General features: G+C 50.3%; 1 protein-coding gene across 2 annotated transcripts in view; it reads left to right on the top strand.

Annotated features, from left to right (window-relative positions):
* NMRAL1 (NmrA like redox sensor 1) overlaps window positions 1-18,362 on the top strand; it is a 28,862-nt gene extending 10,500 nt beyond the window's left edge. For both annotated transcript variants that reach the window (XM_090023944.1, XM_090023943.1), the window contains 3 exons: window positions 218-408; window positions 6,128-6,328; window positions 7,539-18,362. In XM_090023944.1, coding sequence (XP_089880070.1) covers window positions 218-408; window positions 6,128-6,307 — 371 coding nt within the window. In that variant the 3' untranslated portion in view covers window positions 6,308-6,328; window positions 7,539-18,362. The remainder of the gene's footprint in view (window positions 1-217; window positions 409-6,127; window positions 6,329-7,538) is intronic.
* The last annotated feature ends 466 nt before the right edge of the window (window positions 18,363-18,828 follow it).

Raw genomic sequence — 18,828 nt, 5'->3', positions numbered from 1 at the left:
CCTTCTGCACCCAAGGCTCCTTTCAGCAGCATGTGACCCTGATTCAGAGGGAATTCTCTTAGGTCCCTAAGGCCATTTCCCCCTCATGCTGTTTAAAAAACCACCCATTTCCAGCACCCTAAACCTGTTAACTGTGGCTCTGTGGAAGGCTGGTATGGCTCAAATGCTATAATGTCCTTGACTAGAACTTGGGTCCTTCACACTCTCTGCTCTGCAGCTATCCCCCTGGGAGAGACTCCCATGGCTGGCATGGCCGTTGCTGATCTGGGGCCTGTGGTGGTTCACCTGATGAAGTCTCCAGAGGAGTATGTAGGCCAGGACCTCGGGCTCTGCACTAGCAAGTTCACTGTGGAAGAGTATGCTGCCACTTTGTCGAGACACACTGGGAAGGCTGTGAAAGACGCAAAGGTGGGAAGTGCTTTGTTTTAGTCTTTCTGCAGGAAGGAACAGGGACCTGGGCCATCAAATTCACCTGAGGAGGTAAAAATGTGCCTAGAAAAGAGGCAGATACTCACCACTCCCACACCATGCTCCTATTCAAGGTCTAGGGCTAGACACTCACACTTGCCAGTCAGTCCAGAAGATCTTAGTCCCTGGGCTTTCCTTTTAGGCAGGACCAAAACATGGATGCATGCAAGGCCTCTGTGTTGTCCATCCATATAGCCCAGAGCAGGAGACTGTCTGACTGACTTCAGGGAAGGCACTTAAACCAATAGTCACAGGGGCCACAAACTGCTCTTCTCATTTTTAGGTGTCCAAAACAAGATGCCTAGGATTACATTTATAGAATGGAGTGCCTATGACTGTGACTGAGGTCCGTGGGAGCTGTGCTTTGACCATATAAAGGACTATAAAAATTCTAAATCCTTCTAAAGGTCTGGCCATAAGTGTCTGTAGTTGGGCAGCTAAAGTTAATGGACGTTTTTGATAATTTTGGTCTTAACCTGGCTGTGCCTCAGTTCCTATCTTTTAAATGACAGTCTCCCCACCCCCACCTCAAGGGACTGTGGTGGCAATAAACCGCTTAACAGTGGTGCAGCACTAGGACCCTTGAGAGAGCTGTCAAAATGTGCAAGCAGAAATTCTGCAACACTAGGTTCAAGGGTTTAACCTTTTCCTGAATGAGGCAGAGTATAAAAATAGCATGTAACCTTGTAGTTCTACTGCTTAATGGAAGGATGTCCAACTTTTAAGCCCCTGGGGACCACATGCCACAGGCCGCACCAGGCCACTGGGCTGCATGCCACACAGACACTCCCTTTGCTATATTGCCCACCCACACATGCACCCTCCTCCCACATGTGCACACAGCTGCACCACTTGGTTGCATTCTCTTCCCCCACTCCAAATACATGGGGTCCTGAGTTCCCCCACAACACACTGGACTGCAGCACCCAGGAGTGGAGGCAGGAAGTGGGGCAGAGGCACCAGGAGACTGTGTGCTGTTGCAGCTGGGACAGTAGGCCAAGCGGGAGCCCAAGGGCTGCAACTTAACCCCTTGTGGGCCACCTGTGGCCTACAGACTACCAGTTGGACAGCTCTTTCCTAATGCACAGATCCCAGGGGGTTGGACTGAGGTTGCATGGAAAGGCTTAATTCTGGCATTCCCTCAGTTTACATTACTTGACTTTGCTGCCTTTACATAGGTTGTGGGTAGTGGTGGTTGTTCTTTCGTATCCATTTTGGATTCTTTGAAGTGCCTGCCCAAGCAAAGTTTGACACACAACCCATTTTTTGTGCCGCAGGGTTCAGCCAGCAAATGTACATCAGCTAGAGATGCGAGACAACTGCATTCGTCACTGATGCAGTTCTGGTTGCAAAACCCCAGGTACAGACACAATTTTGTCAGCAGAAGGAAGGGTTTGGCAGCAAAGCTTTAGTTGTTCAGGGGAACTGTGGTAATTTTAGAGGCAGAACAATTCCTGTTAATAGAGTTGCATCCACAACATGGGTCCTACCTGCATTAGTACTGCCACTATAGTTAAAGCAGCAGCTCTCACAGGCTTCCTGCCTCTGCCCCAAGCATGATTCCCCAGAGCTGATTTCTTCCATTAGTCTTACTTGATTTTGGACGGGTCCCCGCAGTTTTTCTCTCTTTTTTGTGCACTGCCCTGAATTCTGCTTATAAGTTCTATGAAGGCAGTGGATTCAGTGAGTGTTCGAAATACAGGGGGGATGAGCCCCCCCTAAGAGACAAGAGCTTTGCATAAGCCCCCCATGGCAGAGCACGTTGGGTGCTTGCCATGTTAAGGATGTGTGAAGGATTTTAAGGGGGAGATGTGTGGTGGTGCCCCTTTCAGTGCTTGCCACTTTAAAGGCCTGAGTCGGCTGTGAGGCAGCCTACAGGTGACTGCAGAGCTAATCAGGCAGTCACATGATAGCCAGGAGACCACTTGATTGGAGCAGGGCTGAGCAACCTCACAATAAGAGCAGGGCCTAAGAAGCAGAGCTAGCAGCTGTAGTTGGGGAACTGAAGGGTGAACATCTCCTGGTTGGAGTACTGGTGTTCCCAGAACACCTGGAGGTTAAGGGTAGGAACGGTGGGGAAAGAGGAGGTTCCTGGGGACCCAAGGGGTCCCAAGCCCTGAGGAAATGGGTATGGGCCTAGGGAAAGCGAGGCCAGCCTAGGAAAGGGGCTCGGAGAGTGTGGGCCTACTGAGGGGCTAAGCAAGCCCCTGATTACATCTAGTAGTGAGGTCAGGGGCTCACTACTAGGATAGGCAATCAGCTGGCCAGCAAGCTGTAATAATGGAAGTGGAAGCCCTGCCTCCTGAAGGGAGGTATCTTATGAAGGGCTTGAGAGATGAGGCCAGGGACCGAGAGTAGGCCATGAATTGGAGGCTGCAACAGAGTGCCCAGGAGTGAGTAGCCCAGATGGAAGACCATCCAGGAGCCCAGTGAGGGGAAGAAGGACCAGGGCAGCTAGCCCTGCAGTGGTCCTGGGAATAACCTAAAACTATACTCTGCTGGAGGTTGATGGTGTGGTGGGACTGCCCGTGGTAGCGTGGTCAGCAGAAAATGCCACACCTGTGCCTCCCTAGTGAAAAGCAAGTATGGGGCTCTGGAAAGCCTCAGGCCCTGCTGCCTTGTGGGTGACCTGTGGAGGGGAAAAGCTAGGGGAGCACACCCTGAGAGAAAAGCACTAGGCTTGGGTGACAACACAGGGGCCAGGGGGGCCTGAGGCCCAATGTCTGAATGAGTGAGGCCTAGTGGGAGGCCAAGAGTGGGGCCCAGGCACATCGACAGACCCGAGGCCCAAGGGGTGCATGGCTCAGACACCCCAGTGAGGGGGTGGAGTAGTGACCCCAGTGAGGCGGGCAGAGTGTGAGGGGCTAGAAGCCTAATGTGAGGCAAGGAGCCCAGAGTGTGTGGAAGTTGAGGCCCCTGTGAGGGGCTGGAGTTGAGGCCCCAGTGAAGGCACATGGCCAAGGCATGTCTACAGAAACCTGAGGCCAAGTTTTGGCCAGAATCAAGTGCAGCCCAATTAAAGGGCCAGGAGAGCAGTAGTGATTGTGGATGCCATCTGTGAGGCATGGGACACCGTATTATCCACACAGGAGATGTTGGAGCCATGTATTATGCTCTTGGCATCAGAGTATTAAATGGGCAGCCTCCGGTGTTTTTCCATCTGCTTTCTTTGATACATCAAGGCGTGGCAGAAAAATTAAGGCAAACTGCCCTGGGTGGGTGGGTGGGTGGGCTGACATTGTGACTGGCCCCAGAGATGGCCTCCTGTCGCAGTCCCCTATAAGAGATGAGAGGTCTTATGGAGAGGTCCTGGCTCACCCCATGCTTTTCTAAGCAGCTCAGGTGGTGGCAGTAGCAGCAGCAGCAGCTGCAGGTCCTTCCAGCTTCCAGCTGCCACCGCCCCAGATTCCCCCCACCCATCCAAGAGTCGGAGTATAATTTGAACCCTGAATTCTGTGATCTTTCCACATGGCTGTAGAGCTGGGTCTGCACTTTGTTACAACCCTCTGCAGATTTCTTGCCTACCCATAGACTTGTCCCTTTTCTATAAAGATTGTTTATTCCAGGGCCCCAGTCCCTTTTATACACAGCTGTTAATAAAGCTGCCCAATAATCCTGTTTAAAGAAGGGTGAAATTGAGACATAGAAGTCAAAGGTAAAACTTTCAATTGTAGTCTCTGCTGTTGGGTACCTCACTGAGAATGGTTAAACTTCCATACAGACAGCAACTGGAGTGCCAGCTACTCAGGCTCTCCAGTCCTGTCCTGGCACCTCCAACTGGCACTTCTGGAAAAACATACGTAAGTGTGACAGGAGCAAACTCCCAAACCTGGTCTCAGTACTGGCCTGCTACCTGTCTATGGGCAAACCTCCCGCCTCACTCCCTTGCCATGCCTTGTTGTTAAATAATTCAGATGTTTAGGCAGGAGGCTGCCCTTTGAGCACCTTCTTGTTCCCGGATGGTAAATGCATGACTCCAATCATCCCTTATCATGTCCCATGCCTCATAGATGACATACAGTTTGTTACACCTCTGGTTTCAGCCGGGCCAAACTCAGTGCATTGTTAGGCCTCTTGCACACTGCCCTATTAAGGGCCACACTCATTCTGCCCTCCTCTCGCTGGGGCCTGCGACACTCTGCATGCTCCCACCAGGCCTCTCTTACATTGCCCTGTTTCTGGGCCACATACACCCCACCCTGCTCCCTTTGAGCGACCACATAGGCCATCAGGCTTAATTCTTCACGCCTTGGCCAGCCCTGGCACAGCCTTTTGGGTCTCTCCCAGAACTCTCATCTGCCTGGTGGCTGAGCAATTTACCAGACTATGAGCTGACTCTGCTCTTAGCCCCCACTGGGCCACTTCACCCCTCCTCTGGGCCAACACTCTACCCGTACCCTGGGACCCAGGGTCTTACACCCCTATAGGTCTCTCTCTCTAGGTGCGCCTAGCCTCAACTATGCCCTTTCATTAGAGCCTGAGGACTTACACCCCCTTTGGGCTCAGGTGCTTCTCTGTAAGTGTGCCTGGCCCTAACTCCTGGATCTTAACCCCTTATGGGCTCACGTGACTCTCATTAGTGTGCCTGCCCCTGCCCTCCTTGCTCTCACAATAATCCACCAGATGGTGAGGGGTGGAGTTAAGGTGCCCCTACCCGCCTTTCACCAGGGAGGTCAATAGTCTGGCCTTTCTTGGGGACTCCCATGCCACAGGGAGTCCCATCAGGCTACCCTTCCTCCGCAGGGTGCAGTTTCCAGTCATGCCCAAGACCAGGAGCCTCCTGCCATCCCCATAGCTCCTGCTCTTACCTCCAAGATGTTTCAGGAGCAGTAGCTCAGCCAGGTGATGTTACTTCCTTGATGGCTGGCAGCAAACTGTTGCTCCAGCCCTGAGACCAGGGCTCTAAAATGGCCACCTTCTTCAAGCGCCTGCTGACTGCCTTCTCCAGCCCATAAAGTGACAGGCACCCAAAAGGTGCTCTGTCACATGAAGTGATTTATACTGAGTTGCAGAGGGACCTCCATCTGAATGGAACCAGAACTCCGGCACCCCAAACTCCATGCTGCGGCTTCAGCTACTTCATATTTGTGTGTGCACACTTCCTCCCTCCCCCCCAGTTTTGCTCTGTAACACCTCAGAGGAGTAGTTCAAACTGCTACAGTAATTATGGATGTGTGGTGCCACCTCATGGTTAAATGAATGACAAACAGTATCCTGTTCAGAGTTTTATGGTAGTAGAGTGGATGTTCCAGGGATTTTGGATTTGGAAGAGGGGAAGTGGGGAGGGGGAGAGGTGCTGCCAGTGATGGGGATCTAGGCAGCAGTTGCGGAGGGCATGGTAAAATCACATTAGTTTATTTCCTACAGAAGCTATCTTCCTATAAAGCACTTCTAAGGACTTGGACTTCATGCTCCCTTCAATTTTATTATGTGGCTGCTGGTTTTGCCCCACTCCAAGAAAACCAAATCTAAATGTCACTACTAGACCCAAAAAGCAAGTTGCATCAAGGCCCATACCACCATGTTAGAAATATTCCTTTTTAAACTCTCTGCAGAAATTTTACCCCATTTCCAGCAGGGATTAAGAGCAACGTGAACTGGCCCCCTAATTCTTATTCTGACCAGCCAAGACTTCTCTCCACTCCCATTCTTTCTGCAGATCTCAGCAGAGGATTATGAGAAGCTTGGCTTCCCTGGGGCCCAGGAGCTGGCTAACATGTTCCGGTTCTACACTATGAATCCAGATCGCAATATGGAGCTGACCCTGAAGCTTAACCCCAAGGCCCGAACATTTGATCAGTGGCTGGAAGACAACAAAGTCAACTTCAAAACTCTCTGAGCCTCTGTGCAACAGAAATTAGTGAGTATCCCAGAAAAGCACAATTACTGTTGAGCAAGTCTGCATTTTCAGCACAACTTTCAAAATAAAAGGATTTGTTTCTGTAATTCGGTGAAAAACTGGAGCTACAATAGCCCAGTACCAGATTCTTAATGGTACACAGGGAGCAAGCAAGAGCTCTAGGCTACAGGCATGTGCTCTGTAGAATCATAGAATCATAGAGGTCGGGTCGGAAGGGACCTTGTAGATCTTCAAGTCCGACCCCCCACCTGGGCGGGAGAAAAAGTCTGGACTCAAATGAGTCCAGCCAGGTAGGCATCAAGCCTCTTCCTAAAGACCCCCAGGGTAGGAGCCAGCACCACCTCCCTTGGAGGTTGGTTCCAGCTCCTAGCCGCCCTAACTGTGAAGTAGTTCTTGTGGATGTCTAATCTAAACCTACTGTCCAATAATTTGTGTCCATTGTTCCTTGTCATGCCAGGGGGCACTAGGGGAAACAGTGTCTCCCCCAAACCCTTCTGGTCCCCCCTAGTGAATTTATAGACAGTCACCAGGTCCCCCCTCAGCCTTCTCTTGTGAAGGCTGAACAGGTTTAGGTCCCGCAGTCTTTCAATGAATGAATGATGTACCAGCTTCTCCCAATAAGTAATGAAGGGTTACCTATTTCCAGTATCAAAAAAGAGGATACTTGGATGGTGGGGAGGGAAGGGGTAAATGATTGTGGGAGGGGGCAGTGATATGCCCATGCCCTGTCTCTGCCCCTTGCTCCTAAACCACAGCTTTCCCCAACCCTGCTGCTGCCTCTCACTCCTTACTCACTGTACCCCCCTCACCTCTGTCAGTGCCCCTCACTCCCAACTTGCAGCTCCCTGCCCTCCCACTCCCCAGCCCTGCTGCCCATACAGCTCGCATGTGCACACACATGCTCTCTCTCTCTGTCTACAGAGATCCCTTCTGATCTACTGAGGTCCCTTCTGACCCTAAAAATCTATGAAATCTGTGATGTCCAAAAAACCCCAAATGTATGGTAACCATAGAGATAACTAAATTAGTTGTTTTTAGAGTGCTGGAAAAAGTTAGTTTTTTTATTTATGTATTTATTCATTTACCTGGGGGGCTGGCTGGGAAAGTCCTGTGCTGTGCTGCCCTGTTCAGAGCTGTAAAATATTACTGGCCATTTCCACTTAGCGTCTCATGGCACAAGATCTGATTTTGGTCTTTTTTTTCCTCCTAGTTCTATGATCTGGATTTCAGCAAAGCTCACTCTCCCTAAGGAGTGCAAGATTGGACTGGGTTAAGTATATATCCCTTTGCTTTTACACTGTTGAAATTAAAGTTGCACTTACCTGACCAACCACTGCAATACCAGGAAGTCATATCAATGTGCACAGAGACTTCAGAGACAAAGCCAAGGTTTTCTAAAAGTCAGGCAGCTATAATTAACCCTTTATGTACAGCTTGTGGCTTAACTGAATTAGAGATATGAAGGGGATTTTTATAGTTGGTGATTCCTGAGCTTCCAAGAGGGCACAGATGGAGAGTTAACATTTTCACAGGGAATCCTCACTGGGGAGGAAGGTTCTCCTTACCTCCTTTCCCTGCCCCACCCCTCTGGGGTGCCTGTGCCTCATACTTTGGGAAACCCTGCGCCTCAAGCTTTGTTATTGATTTGCCTCTGCTAACTGTATATGTGTACTTAACCTTTACTGTATCCCCTCTTGCTTCCCTGCATTGGCGATGCTGCCGCTACCTGCGGGCATTCTCCATGACCCCCCTCTGGGGTCATGCGTCGCTCATGCTCCCCTGTTCCCCCCCGACAGGTACCCAGAGGATTGTACCCTTATTATCCAGGATCCTCCATACTCTCCTGCATATATGTCATATCCTAACCCGGTTCTTTTTAAATTGTATGTGGTTAAGTTCCAACTGATGTCTCGGCTCTACTTTATGGGGAATAGGAGGAGAGCTGCTCCCCACAAGCAGCCACGCCTCCCATAGCGCACTGGCACCCACTAAATCCCTTCAATTGAAGAGGGGGTACCTTGTCTGAGTACCACCCACGTTACATAGGCCATGGCAGAAGCAGGTTAAAATACAAGTTCCTGAACTGGCAAACAGTGGGTGCATCTAGACGTTCATTAATGCACTGTAATTATGGTGTATTACAAGTTTAATACCTGTAATAACAGGTTCTAAACAATGTGCTGTAATCAGCACTACTGCGCATTAGCATGAATGAACATTTTTTTTTCCTCCTGATGTTAACGCACATTAGGCTAAGTCTACTGCGCATTAGCATATTTGGGCCAGTCACGCTAATCCGCAGAATTAGTCTTCTGCATGTTAAGGGCACATATACATGTGACTAATTGCCTGTTTTTGTGTTAATTGCGTCACACTTTACACATATGGGGTTTTTTGCTATTTAAATGAGTTTGTTACACCGTGAAATAAACCACATCCCAAAGGTGCACAGTGCAGTGATACAGCCATTGATCTGTCAGGTGTACATGGTAATTCACTGCATGATGTGTAATAAGGTAGTTTGTCCACCAGATGTCACTTCAGTTTGCAGGTATTTGTGTGTAGCGGGTATTTTTGGACACCAGGTGTAAGCCCAGCCTGACATAAATGAATCTTCTGCTGACCTACCCAAACCCCTGTACATGCCCTGCATGGCCGTAGCCAGGGTGCCCGCCTGGGCTGTGTTACCCATGGCTTCCAAAGAGGGGCCTTGATTGCCAGGGGAAATGTTGGCCTATAATACGCCCCTGGTTCATGCAAGGAATTAATAACCACTTGGTCCCCTAATGTGGGAACCTGGGAGTGGTTTCATTTACCATTCAAAGCAAATGGTGGCTGCCTGGTCCCAGGATTGCAGACTGTAGCCTACAGGCACCATAACATTTTTTTTCATTTTGTGGGCACAAGCTGACAGCATAGTCAGACCTATGGGTCCTCCTGGCAGCAGACATCCCCAGCAAGCTGCCACTGACTGCACAAAACCCCATGCCTGCCCTGCACAGCCACGGCCAGGGTGGCTGCCTGGGCCATGCTGCCCCTGACTCCCCAAGTGGGGGCCTTGATTGCCAGGGACACTGTCAGCCCATAATCCACCCCCGGTTTATGCAAGGAATTAATAACCCCTTGGCCACCTAGCATGGGCATCTGGAAGCAGTTTCATTTGCCATTCAAAGCAAATGGTGACCACCTGGTCCTACAACTCCCCAGGTCCAGGGAGGCTAGTAGGCAAGTAGGGCCAGGTGTCCATTAGGCACCTGTTGGGGGGGCCTCCCTGTCGCTCTCTACCCACAGTCCCCCCAGCCCCAACAGTGCCTCTTACTGGGGAGCTGCCAGCACAGGAGGGGCAGGACAGGGATTTACCAGGTTTACCAGTTTTACCTAACCCTCTGTGGGTCCCTCTGTTAATTTGGCAGTGAAGGGAACAAAGACAGGCAGCCAGGCTTGAGTATCTGCTAGTTGCCCATATTGAAAGAATGTATGCCTATCAAGCTTATGCAAATCCCTCCATTTGCCCATACACACACGGAACATGAAGTCAAGCAAATCTAAACCTTTATTTACATAATTAAACATATTTTATATATTAAGCATAATTTATATTATTTATCAAACCACAAAACCACATTCACACAGTAACGATAAGCAATAACCAACAAGCCCACAGGCAGCGTCAGCAGTACTTCTTTCAAGGGGTGTACTGCCATTTCAGAGGGTGCATGTGTACCCGTGTGCACCCCCTATGCATTGCCAATGCCAAGAAGGGGTTGCCTGGCTGTGTGAGGCGGGGAAGGGGAGTTGCAGACCCTGAGTGGCTGCAAAGATTGCCCAGTACAGCCTCCCTGCTGTGCATTGCCCTGCACCTCCCTCCACTGCCCATCTCCCTCCCTGCACTGCAGTGTCCTATGCCAACCCAATCCCTCCCCCACTTCACCTCACAGCCCAGCCTAATTGCAGGTGTCAGTTCAGATGACAGTTGACTTAAAGGGTCCCCAGGGCTTCACATACTGAAGATGTGGAGGTCGAGTGCAGCAGTCTACCTCCTCAAAGGAATCCGCAGGTGCCATTATCGGTAGTCTTCCTCTATCTTCCTTGAACTAGCTTGAATTGCAGCTGTGGTTGGTGAGGTCTGCAGAGCAGAAAACGGCTTGGAGACCTCTGTCCGTCTCTGTTCAGGGTGATCGAGTACCTACATTAGTGGATGGAGGTACTTGTAATGCAATATGTGGGGTGCCCTGCCTCTGTGTTCTTGCAACATCTCAGTGGAAAGCAGCTGGCAGGATCTTGGCCATGACCCGGCCCTGGGCCCCTATCTTGTTGTGCCCCCACTCAGCAAGTCTTCTGGATACACCAAGGTATACGTGCCAGTTCACCCACGGGCTGTTGATGAACTGATGCACTACCCCAGGGTCCACCAGCACCTGTACCAGGCTCTTGGTTTCTGCTTAGGACCAAGTGGTCCTAGTCTTACATGCCTCAGTCTGCTGTCTTCTCTCCGCAATGTCAGGCATCTCAGATCAGTAAGGGATATGGAGCTATGGCCTCAATTTATAAGTGTTGAGGGGACCGGGTTCAGGAAAGTTCACACTCCCTCCAAAGCTCTTTTTGTTGCACAAAGTTTAGACACCAGACCTGCTGGCACCATGCTGGCAACTATGCATCTTATAGGCATACTTGTTCTGGGTGGTCTTTTGTGATTTTTGGCACCACAAATATCTGCAAGGTGTAGCTAATCAGTGAACCACATACTAACAGCTAGGCCCATGATGGGCACACATAGGGTCCCTTTCGGGGCATGGCATAACAGCAGGCTACCCACCAGCGACCCGTGTGTCAAGACACTGGTTCACAGTTTTGTACATATCCAGTGAGGAAAGGAATACTGACAGAACTGCATGAAATTCACAGACTTAACGTGCAGGTGGGCTCACAAAGTCGCTTGCCTTTTTTATGTAAAACTAGCAAGCAAATAAATGGCTCGTGGGGGACAATTACACTGTAATCAGTATAATGGCTCAAATAAGGAACTGGCTATTTGGCTGGGATTATGGCTCCAAATTCTTTTTGGGCCACACAACACTATGCCTCTGTGGCACTGGGGGACTCTCATGGACAACCCTGACCAGAGTCTTGCCTGTCACAAAGCATGTCTTGGTGGTGCCAGGGTTTCAACTGACAGCCCCCCTACGATGTCATTAATTAGGTCGGTGGATTTATTGATGCCATTAATTTGTCATGGCCAAGGGGAGACAGGTGGTGCAAGCACTGCTGAGGTGAAGGCAGCCCCAGCCACAGCCTGGCCAAGTGTAGCAGGTGCCAGCAGTCACCCACTGACAGCAGTGAGTGGGATCAGGGTCACCCATGGATCCTGCTGGTAGTAGATAGCCCCAGGAAGCTGCTGCTGCCTGCAGGGAGCCCCATGCCTGATCCTAGTCCCTGGCCCTGGCACTGGACTGGCTGAAGGGGAGGAGGCATGCACTGCCCACCCCAGATGTTAATGGGCAGCATGCTCACCTGGGCTACACTGTCTCTGGTACCCCAGGTAGCCCATAATAACCAAGGGATCTGGAGCCCAGGCCCCAAGGGGCCCATGCATTAACCCAACACTGGTACAGAATTAATAACCGTTTTGCCGCTTTAAATGGGCTTCTGAGCGTGGTCTCATTTGCCATCTAAAGCAGTATGGTGTTGGCCAATTCCAGGATTGCAGGTTCTAGCATGTAAGCATCATAACAATTTTTTCTGGTGTGTAGTCCCCCTCTCCCCCTGCCATCCAACTTTTAGTTTTACCAGGGCAGACATTTTTCCTAATTTGCCCTGGTGACTGAGGCTTCAGGTACAAGCCAGACCCGAGGCTTATGCCTGGCCTGATGCCAGTGAAGGGGCAGGCAGTGTCCTGGATGGTTGGGGGTCAGTCGGGCAGGGCATCCTCAATTTGCTTTTTAATGGTAAAATGAACTGCTCTTGGCTGCCCACATAAGATGGCCAAGCAGTTACTGATTATTTTTATTAACCAGTGGTGAATTAAAGGCCAATGGGGCCGTTGGCAATCAAGGCCTCCCTTTGGGGAGTCAGGGACAGTAAGCCGAGACCGGCATCCTGGCCATGGCCATCCAGGGTGGGCAGTGGGCATATTCTCTCTGGCTGGACCAGGGCCAAGATCTAGGGGTGGGCATGTTGAGACCAGCTCTCTGGTGGAGAAGCACAGGTAGAGAAGCCCATCACACTCCCAAGAACCACAGACACCCCCCCCCCCCGGTGGACCCCCGACTCCGAGCACGGAGCCAGGAGGTAAGTGGGGGACTGTGGCAGGTAGCCAGATAGTGGTTGGAGGCAGCTGAGTGGTGCCGAGGAGGGTCACATCCCCCCTACCCCCCCGGTCCCTACTTAGCCCAGCCCCAAGGGAGCTGCATAAACAGAGTGCACAAACAGGCACACTCTGGGCCTGGTACATGAGTTAGCACAGGAGTTCACGCAGGAGGGTATGAGGAGGAGCCATCAGTGGGCACTCTCAGCCCGAGCTGCCCCCTGGCAGAGACACATGGCTCACCCCATACCTGTTGCGCCCCTGGGCAGCTGAAGCCCCCCATGCCATGGGACAGACCTCTGGCACTGGATGTCAGGTAAAGGAGACAAGGGATCAGCCCTTCCCACCCTCCAGGGAGGGACCCAGGGAGTCCCCCAGCTCCTCGGGAAGCTGGAAATCCAGGGGAGCCTCCTGCAGGCAGCTACTCGAGCCCGTCTGCCAGGCCACAGCAACAGCAACAGTGCTGGAGAGGGCCATATAGGGGTAATTACACCCATCTGGTCTCCTACTCAAACAAGCACCTAAGGAGCTGTGCAAACAGGTCTCACCCTGCAATATGGTGATGGGCATGTGTCGCACTCCTAGGCTTCCTGATCTGAGTGAACCACCCCCACTTGCTACCTTGGAGGTCTTTACCGAGATGGAGCCTATGGTCTCAGCCTCCGCAAAGACGGAGCCCTTGACTCCAGGCTGCAGAGCCTGCCAGGCATGTCTGCTGGATGCTGGGATCTGGGGTTCAAGCACTCCTGCTTGTGGGATGTGCTTGCTGGTGGAGACTCTGGAGGGCCGGGTGAGAGAACTCCAGGAGGAGGTGAGCAGACTGCAAGCCATCAGGCAACATGAGGTGGATATTGATGCTTACTGCCGAGCCCTACACCTGGAGAAGGATGCCATGGAGACCAGGCAGAAGAGTGGGCTTGAGCAAGATACTTCAACCAATGGCAGGTGGAAGTTGGTCACATCAGGCCCAAAGCCAAGGCGTGCATCAGTTCCTTCACCAATAGCCCTGCACAACAACTACACAGCCCTCACACTGTTGACAAACAAGGCACCTGCATCCTCCATGCTGAAGACAGGACAGGAACAGCCACCCGCACCAAGGAAGCAAAAAGGGTGATTGTTGTGGGGAATAGAAGGTGACTTTTGTCATCCAGATCCCTTCACTCGAGAGGTCTGTTGCCTTCTAGGAGCCAGGATATGAGATACAACAGCAAGGATCCCAAAATTGGTCCACCCTATGGACCACTACCCCATGCTCCTTGTCCATGTGGGCACCAATGACATGGCAAGAAATAACCCCCGGAGAATTATGAGTGATTACAAGACCATGGGGGTGAAGCTCAAGGAACTAGGAGCACAAGTGATCTTCTCAATCCTCCCTCAGTTAGAGGCCACAGTCATGAGGGAGGAGTGCATCGAGGAAGTCAACTGAAGGCTTTGGAGATGGTGTCACCACGTTGGTTGTGGATTCCTCAACCTTGGCATGCAGTTCGATGGCACTGGTCTACATGCAAGAGATGGTATTCACCTCACAGGCAGAGGGAAGAAGCTCTTTGTCACGAGAAGCACCAACTTGCTGAGGAGGGCTTTAAACTAGGCATGTCCAGGGAAGAGAGGGTAGATTCCACTGCTGTACATAAAACCTTTGGCCAAGATGACCCAGGGCAGGGCATTCACATAGGGGACATTCAGATGAGTACCAATGCCCCAAGGCACTTGTAGAGTGACAGAAAATGTGAGGTAACTAGGGGTGAACTCAGATATCCTTATGAAAATGCCAAAAGCATGGGCAATAAACAGGATGAACTGGCACTCCTTCTAGACAAGGAATTTGGCCTCATTGGTTTAATGGAGACCTGGTGGGATGATATATATGATTAAGGGCCATAGGCTCTATACCGATCCTCTCCCTGAAGATCATGTTTGATTGCAGGGAGAGGTCCCTTGAAACCCTCTAGGTCAAAATACAAGGGAGCTCAGGAGAGGGGACCTGATGGTGGGAGTCTACTATAGACCTCCCTACCAAGAAGAGAAGAGTGATCAGGCATTCTCCAGGGAACTGACTGAGGCAGCCAGTACTAAAGACCTGATTGTCATGGGTGACTGCAACTACCCTGACATCTGTTGGGAAGACCATTCAGCTAGCTCCAGCAGGCCAACCAACTTCCTGGTGGCTATTGACAACCCATTCTTGATGCAGGCTGTGGAAGGACTGACTAAGGGAATAGCCATTTTGGACTTAGTGCTGACCAAAAGGGAAGACACGGTAGGCGACCTGAAGACTGGAGGTACTCTGGGTGACAGTGACCAGACCACAACCTGATTAGGTTCACCATCCACCAAAAGCCTGGGAATTCAGTCAGTAGAACAGAAGTCCTAGACTTCAGAAGGGCAAACTTTGGCAAACTCAGGAGTCTAGTCTAGTCAGAAAGGCCACCAGAATAGTGGTGCTTCTTTAAAGGGGCAATTCTCACTGCTCAAGAAGAGGCCATCCCCATGCGGTCAAAAAGCAGGCAACTGTGGTGTCAATGCCTACACAGTCAGATGGGTTGCTAACTGGCTGGAGGGCTGCAACCAGAGAGTGGTGGTGGACGGGTCATTTTCGACCTGGAGGGATGTGGGCAGTGGGGTTCCCCAGGGATTGGTCCTCGGGCCTGCACTGTTCAACATCTTCATCAGCAACTTGGATGAGGGGGTGAAAAGCACCTTGTTCAAATTTGCGGATGACACTAAGATGTGGGGAGAAGTGGGCATGCTGGAGGAGAGGGACAGGCTGCAATTAGATCTGGACAGGTTACAGGGGTGGGCGGATGAGAACAGGATGAGTTTCAATACTGACACATTAAAGGTATTGTACCTGGGCAGTAAGAACCAGCAGCATACCTACAGGTTGGGGAACTCCCTTCTCGAAAGTACAGTGGCAGAAAGAGATCTTGGAGTCATTATCGATTCCAAAATGAACATGGGCCACCAATGTGAGGATGTGGTCAGTAAGGCCAACTGCACCTTGTCATGTATCCACAGATGCATCACAAGCAGGGCCAAGGAGGTAATCCTCTTCCTCTGTGCAACACTGGTCAGGCCATAGCTGGAGTACTGCATTCAGTTCTGGGAACTGCACTTTTGGAGAGATGTGGACAACATGGAGAGGGTCCAGAGGAGGGCCACTCGCATGATTGGGGGCAGCAGGGCAGACCCTACGAGGAGAGGCTACGGGACCTGAACCTGTTCAGCCTCTGCAAGAGAAGGCAGAGAGGGGACCTGGTGGCTGTCTATAAACTTACCAGGGGGACCAGCGGGGAATGGGAGACTCCCTGTTTACCCAAGCACCTCTCAGAGTACCAAGGAATAATGGCCATAAGTTGTTTGAGAGTAGGTTCAGGCTACTTCACAGTCAGGGCGGCTAGGATCTGGAATCAACTTCCAAGGGAAGTGGTGCTGGCTCCTACCTTGGGGGTGTTTAAGATGAGGCTTGACAATTACCTAGCTGGGGTCATATGAGCCCAGTATTCTCTCCTGCACAGGCTGGGGGGTCAAACTTGAAGATCTACTTGGGTCCCTTCCGACCCTACATCTGTGAATCTATGATAGCCGCCTACAAGTACATCGGGGCGAGCACCAAGATCTAGGAGAGCACCTCTTCAGAAAGGCCCACCTTGGGAAGACAAAGACCAGTGGCCACAAGCTAATTGAGGAAAAATTTAGGCTAGACATAAGGAAAAACTTCTTTTCCATAAGGGTATCTAGAATCTGGAACACACTCCCAGCAGAGGTGGTGTAGTCACCATCCTTGGAGGTGTTCAAGAGGAGGCTGGACAAGCATTTTGTTGAGCTCATTTGAGCCCAACTACTTCCTGCCCATGGCAGGGGACTACGGACTTGATGATCTTACAGGCCCCTTCCGGTCCATCAATTCTATGGGGGTCCACAAGGGCAGCTGCAGCTTCTGTGGGGATGTTTTGGGAGTGAGGAATATTAGCATGGCCTGGGGGACTGGAGACCGTGCAGGTCAGAAGCGAGGGTCAGCAGCAGGGATGAAGGGCAGTGGGTTGGGACTGAGGGGCACAGGTAAGACCCCTGGGGCTGCCAGGCAGAAGCAGTGAGGGGCCCAATTCTTCTTTTGGCAGAGCCTGCCCACCACCTCCCATGGTCAGGGGCAAGCCCGAGTTCCAGGAGGACCTGGTCCTTCTCCCACACAGTGGCAGTTTAAAAATACCTCTAAGTATGAAATTAATGAAATGATACTTAATTTATTAAATTAATGAAATCCCACTAGCTTCAGTCAGCTGCACATCTCAGCAACCTGCGAGCTGGATATCACCAAACCCCCTGCTGTACTTCAGTACCAAAATGATCAGGGGGGCGGATTGTCATTAGCACTGCTGTAATTTACTGTGAACAGCACATTGAGATTTATTCATTTAAGACCTGTCAGTTGTATAGAGTGACAAACACATGAAAATACACCATGCCAATTTTGGGGGCATAGAATAAAACTCTGAGGAATAAAACCCTGTCACCTGTAGAAGCGCTTTGTTTCGCATAGATGCACCCAGCATTGAGGTAAATTTCCCTATGGAGACCATGAAAAAGAGAGGGCACATCCTTGGGGAATGACACAAAGGATAGTGCACTGTACCCTGTCTGGCTGTACTACAGGGCATCTCAGGAAATATTAAACACTCTTACCCCAAGCAGCTCTGATCCTCCCATGATTGGCTTTGATTTCAGAACCAGTGAGAACATCTGCTAAGCAGCACTGGAGGTGGAGAGGCTATGCTGGATGACCTATGCCAAATCAGCACTGTACTTGGTATCCTAAGCTCCAACCCTTTCAGAAAATGATCAGGAATGTTACCTCTTTGTCAAGCAGAATTCTGAAGTGCCACACAACCACAGCACACATACCACGCACCCATCAAGGAAAGCAGCAGTTTTGTCCTATGGAGGACTATGCATCATTAGCAGATATGGCAGGTGCTTCACATCTGTGCAAAGGGATCAAGGGTAGAGAATGCAGCCTACAGCTGCTAATAGAGCAATTTCTGCTGATGGAGCAGATGCCAGAACGACATGCCTGTTAGGTAACTGCTACTGTGGGTCATTTCCAAACTGTCCATGCAGTTGAGCTTTCTGTTCCAACCACAAGCACTCTACCACCTCCAGCATCAACAATGCTGCCTGCAAGTCACAGGCTTGGGCACTTTCAGTGTCCAAGAAATACCCTGCTCTTACCTCAGACCTGTAAAACGTAATAGCATAAGCATTACTGATTCACATGTATGAACCAAAAACTTACCACACACTTGCACTGCATCCTGATCCACCAGGGAGTTTTGCATGAGCACTTCTGAAAGTCTGAATGATGCCACGTAAGTGGGGAACAGCCACTCAGAAGCTTTGAAAAAGTCTTGAGATCTGACTCCTAATTGAGCCCTCAAAAGGAATCCAAAGCCACTATTTCATTTGTCCAAGTGGGATATAAAGCAGCATCAGCACAAATGGCCACAATTTTAAACCAAGTAGACTAGAAATGTTTAGAATTTTAGCAAAACCCCTCACCAATACTCTGTTCTACAAGAACTTGTTTGATGTTTTTCTAGCTAGCCAGATATACTGCATAGTAATATAGTTAATAATCATAAAGGCTGCGGCTTCTTTCTTCACAGTACATATCAGGCTTTCTAAAAATTCTAAAACTGGTGACAATAAATAAAACTTCATATACTACCTTTTTTCTTGCGTATTCTTTTTTGTTAAGCATGTTGTGATGAGAGAGAGAAAGATGAGAGAGAAAGAGAGGGAAAGAGAAAAATGGAGGGCAGAGAGAAAAGAAAGTAAAGAAGAATGTAAAAAGAGAAAGAAAAAGGGTACAGAAAAAGGAGAAAGATAAAGGAAAGGAAGAAGAAGAAAGAGAGAAACGAGAAAAAAGGAGAGGAGAGAGAAAAGTAAGAAAAAAAGAAAAGAAAGGGAGAGAAAAAGAAGAGAGAAAGAAAAAAAGGAGACAAAGATGATGGGAGAGAAGAGAGAGGAGAGAAAGAAAAAAAGAGGAGGAAAAAAAGAGAAAGAGGGTGTGTCCATCGCTGTGAAAGTCCCTCACAGCTTCCAGCTGCAGCTATGGCCTGCTAGTCAAGGCAGAGGAAGGCAGCAACACCCCAGCTGCAACTACCAGGGCTGGGATGCTCAGGCCTCCGAC

The sequence above is a fragment of the Crocodylus siamensis genome, chromosome 12, assembly GCF_052110815.1.
Source record: "Crocodylus siamensis isolate JL-2025a chromosome 12, ASM5211081v1, whole genome shotgun sequence".
NCBI classification, from domain to species: domain Eukaryota; kingdom Metazoa; phylum Chordata; order Crocodylia; family Crocodylidae; genus Crocodylus; species Crocodylus siamensis.
This window is presented reverse-complemented; position numbering and strand designations above follow the sequence as displayed.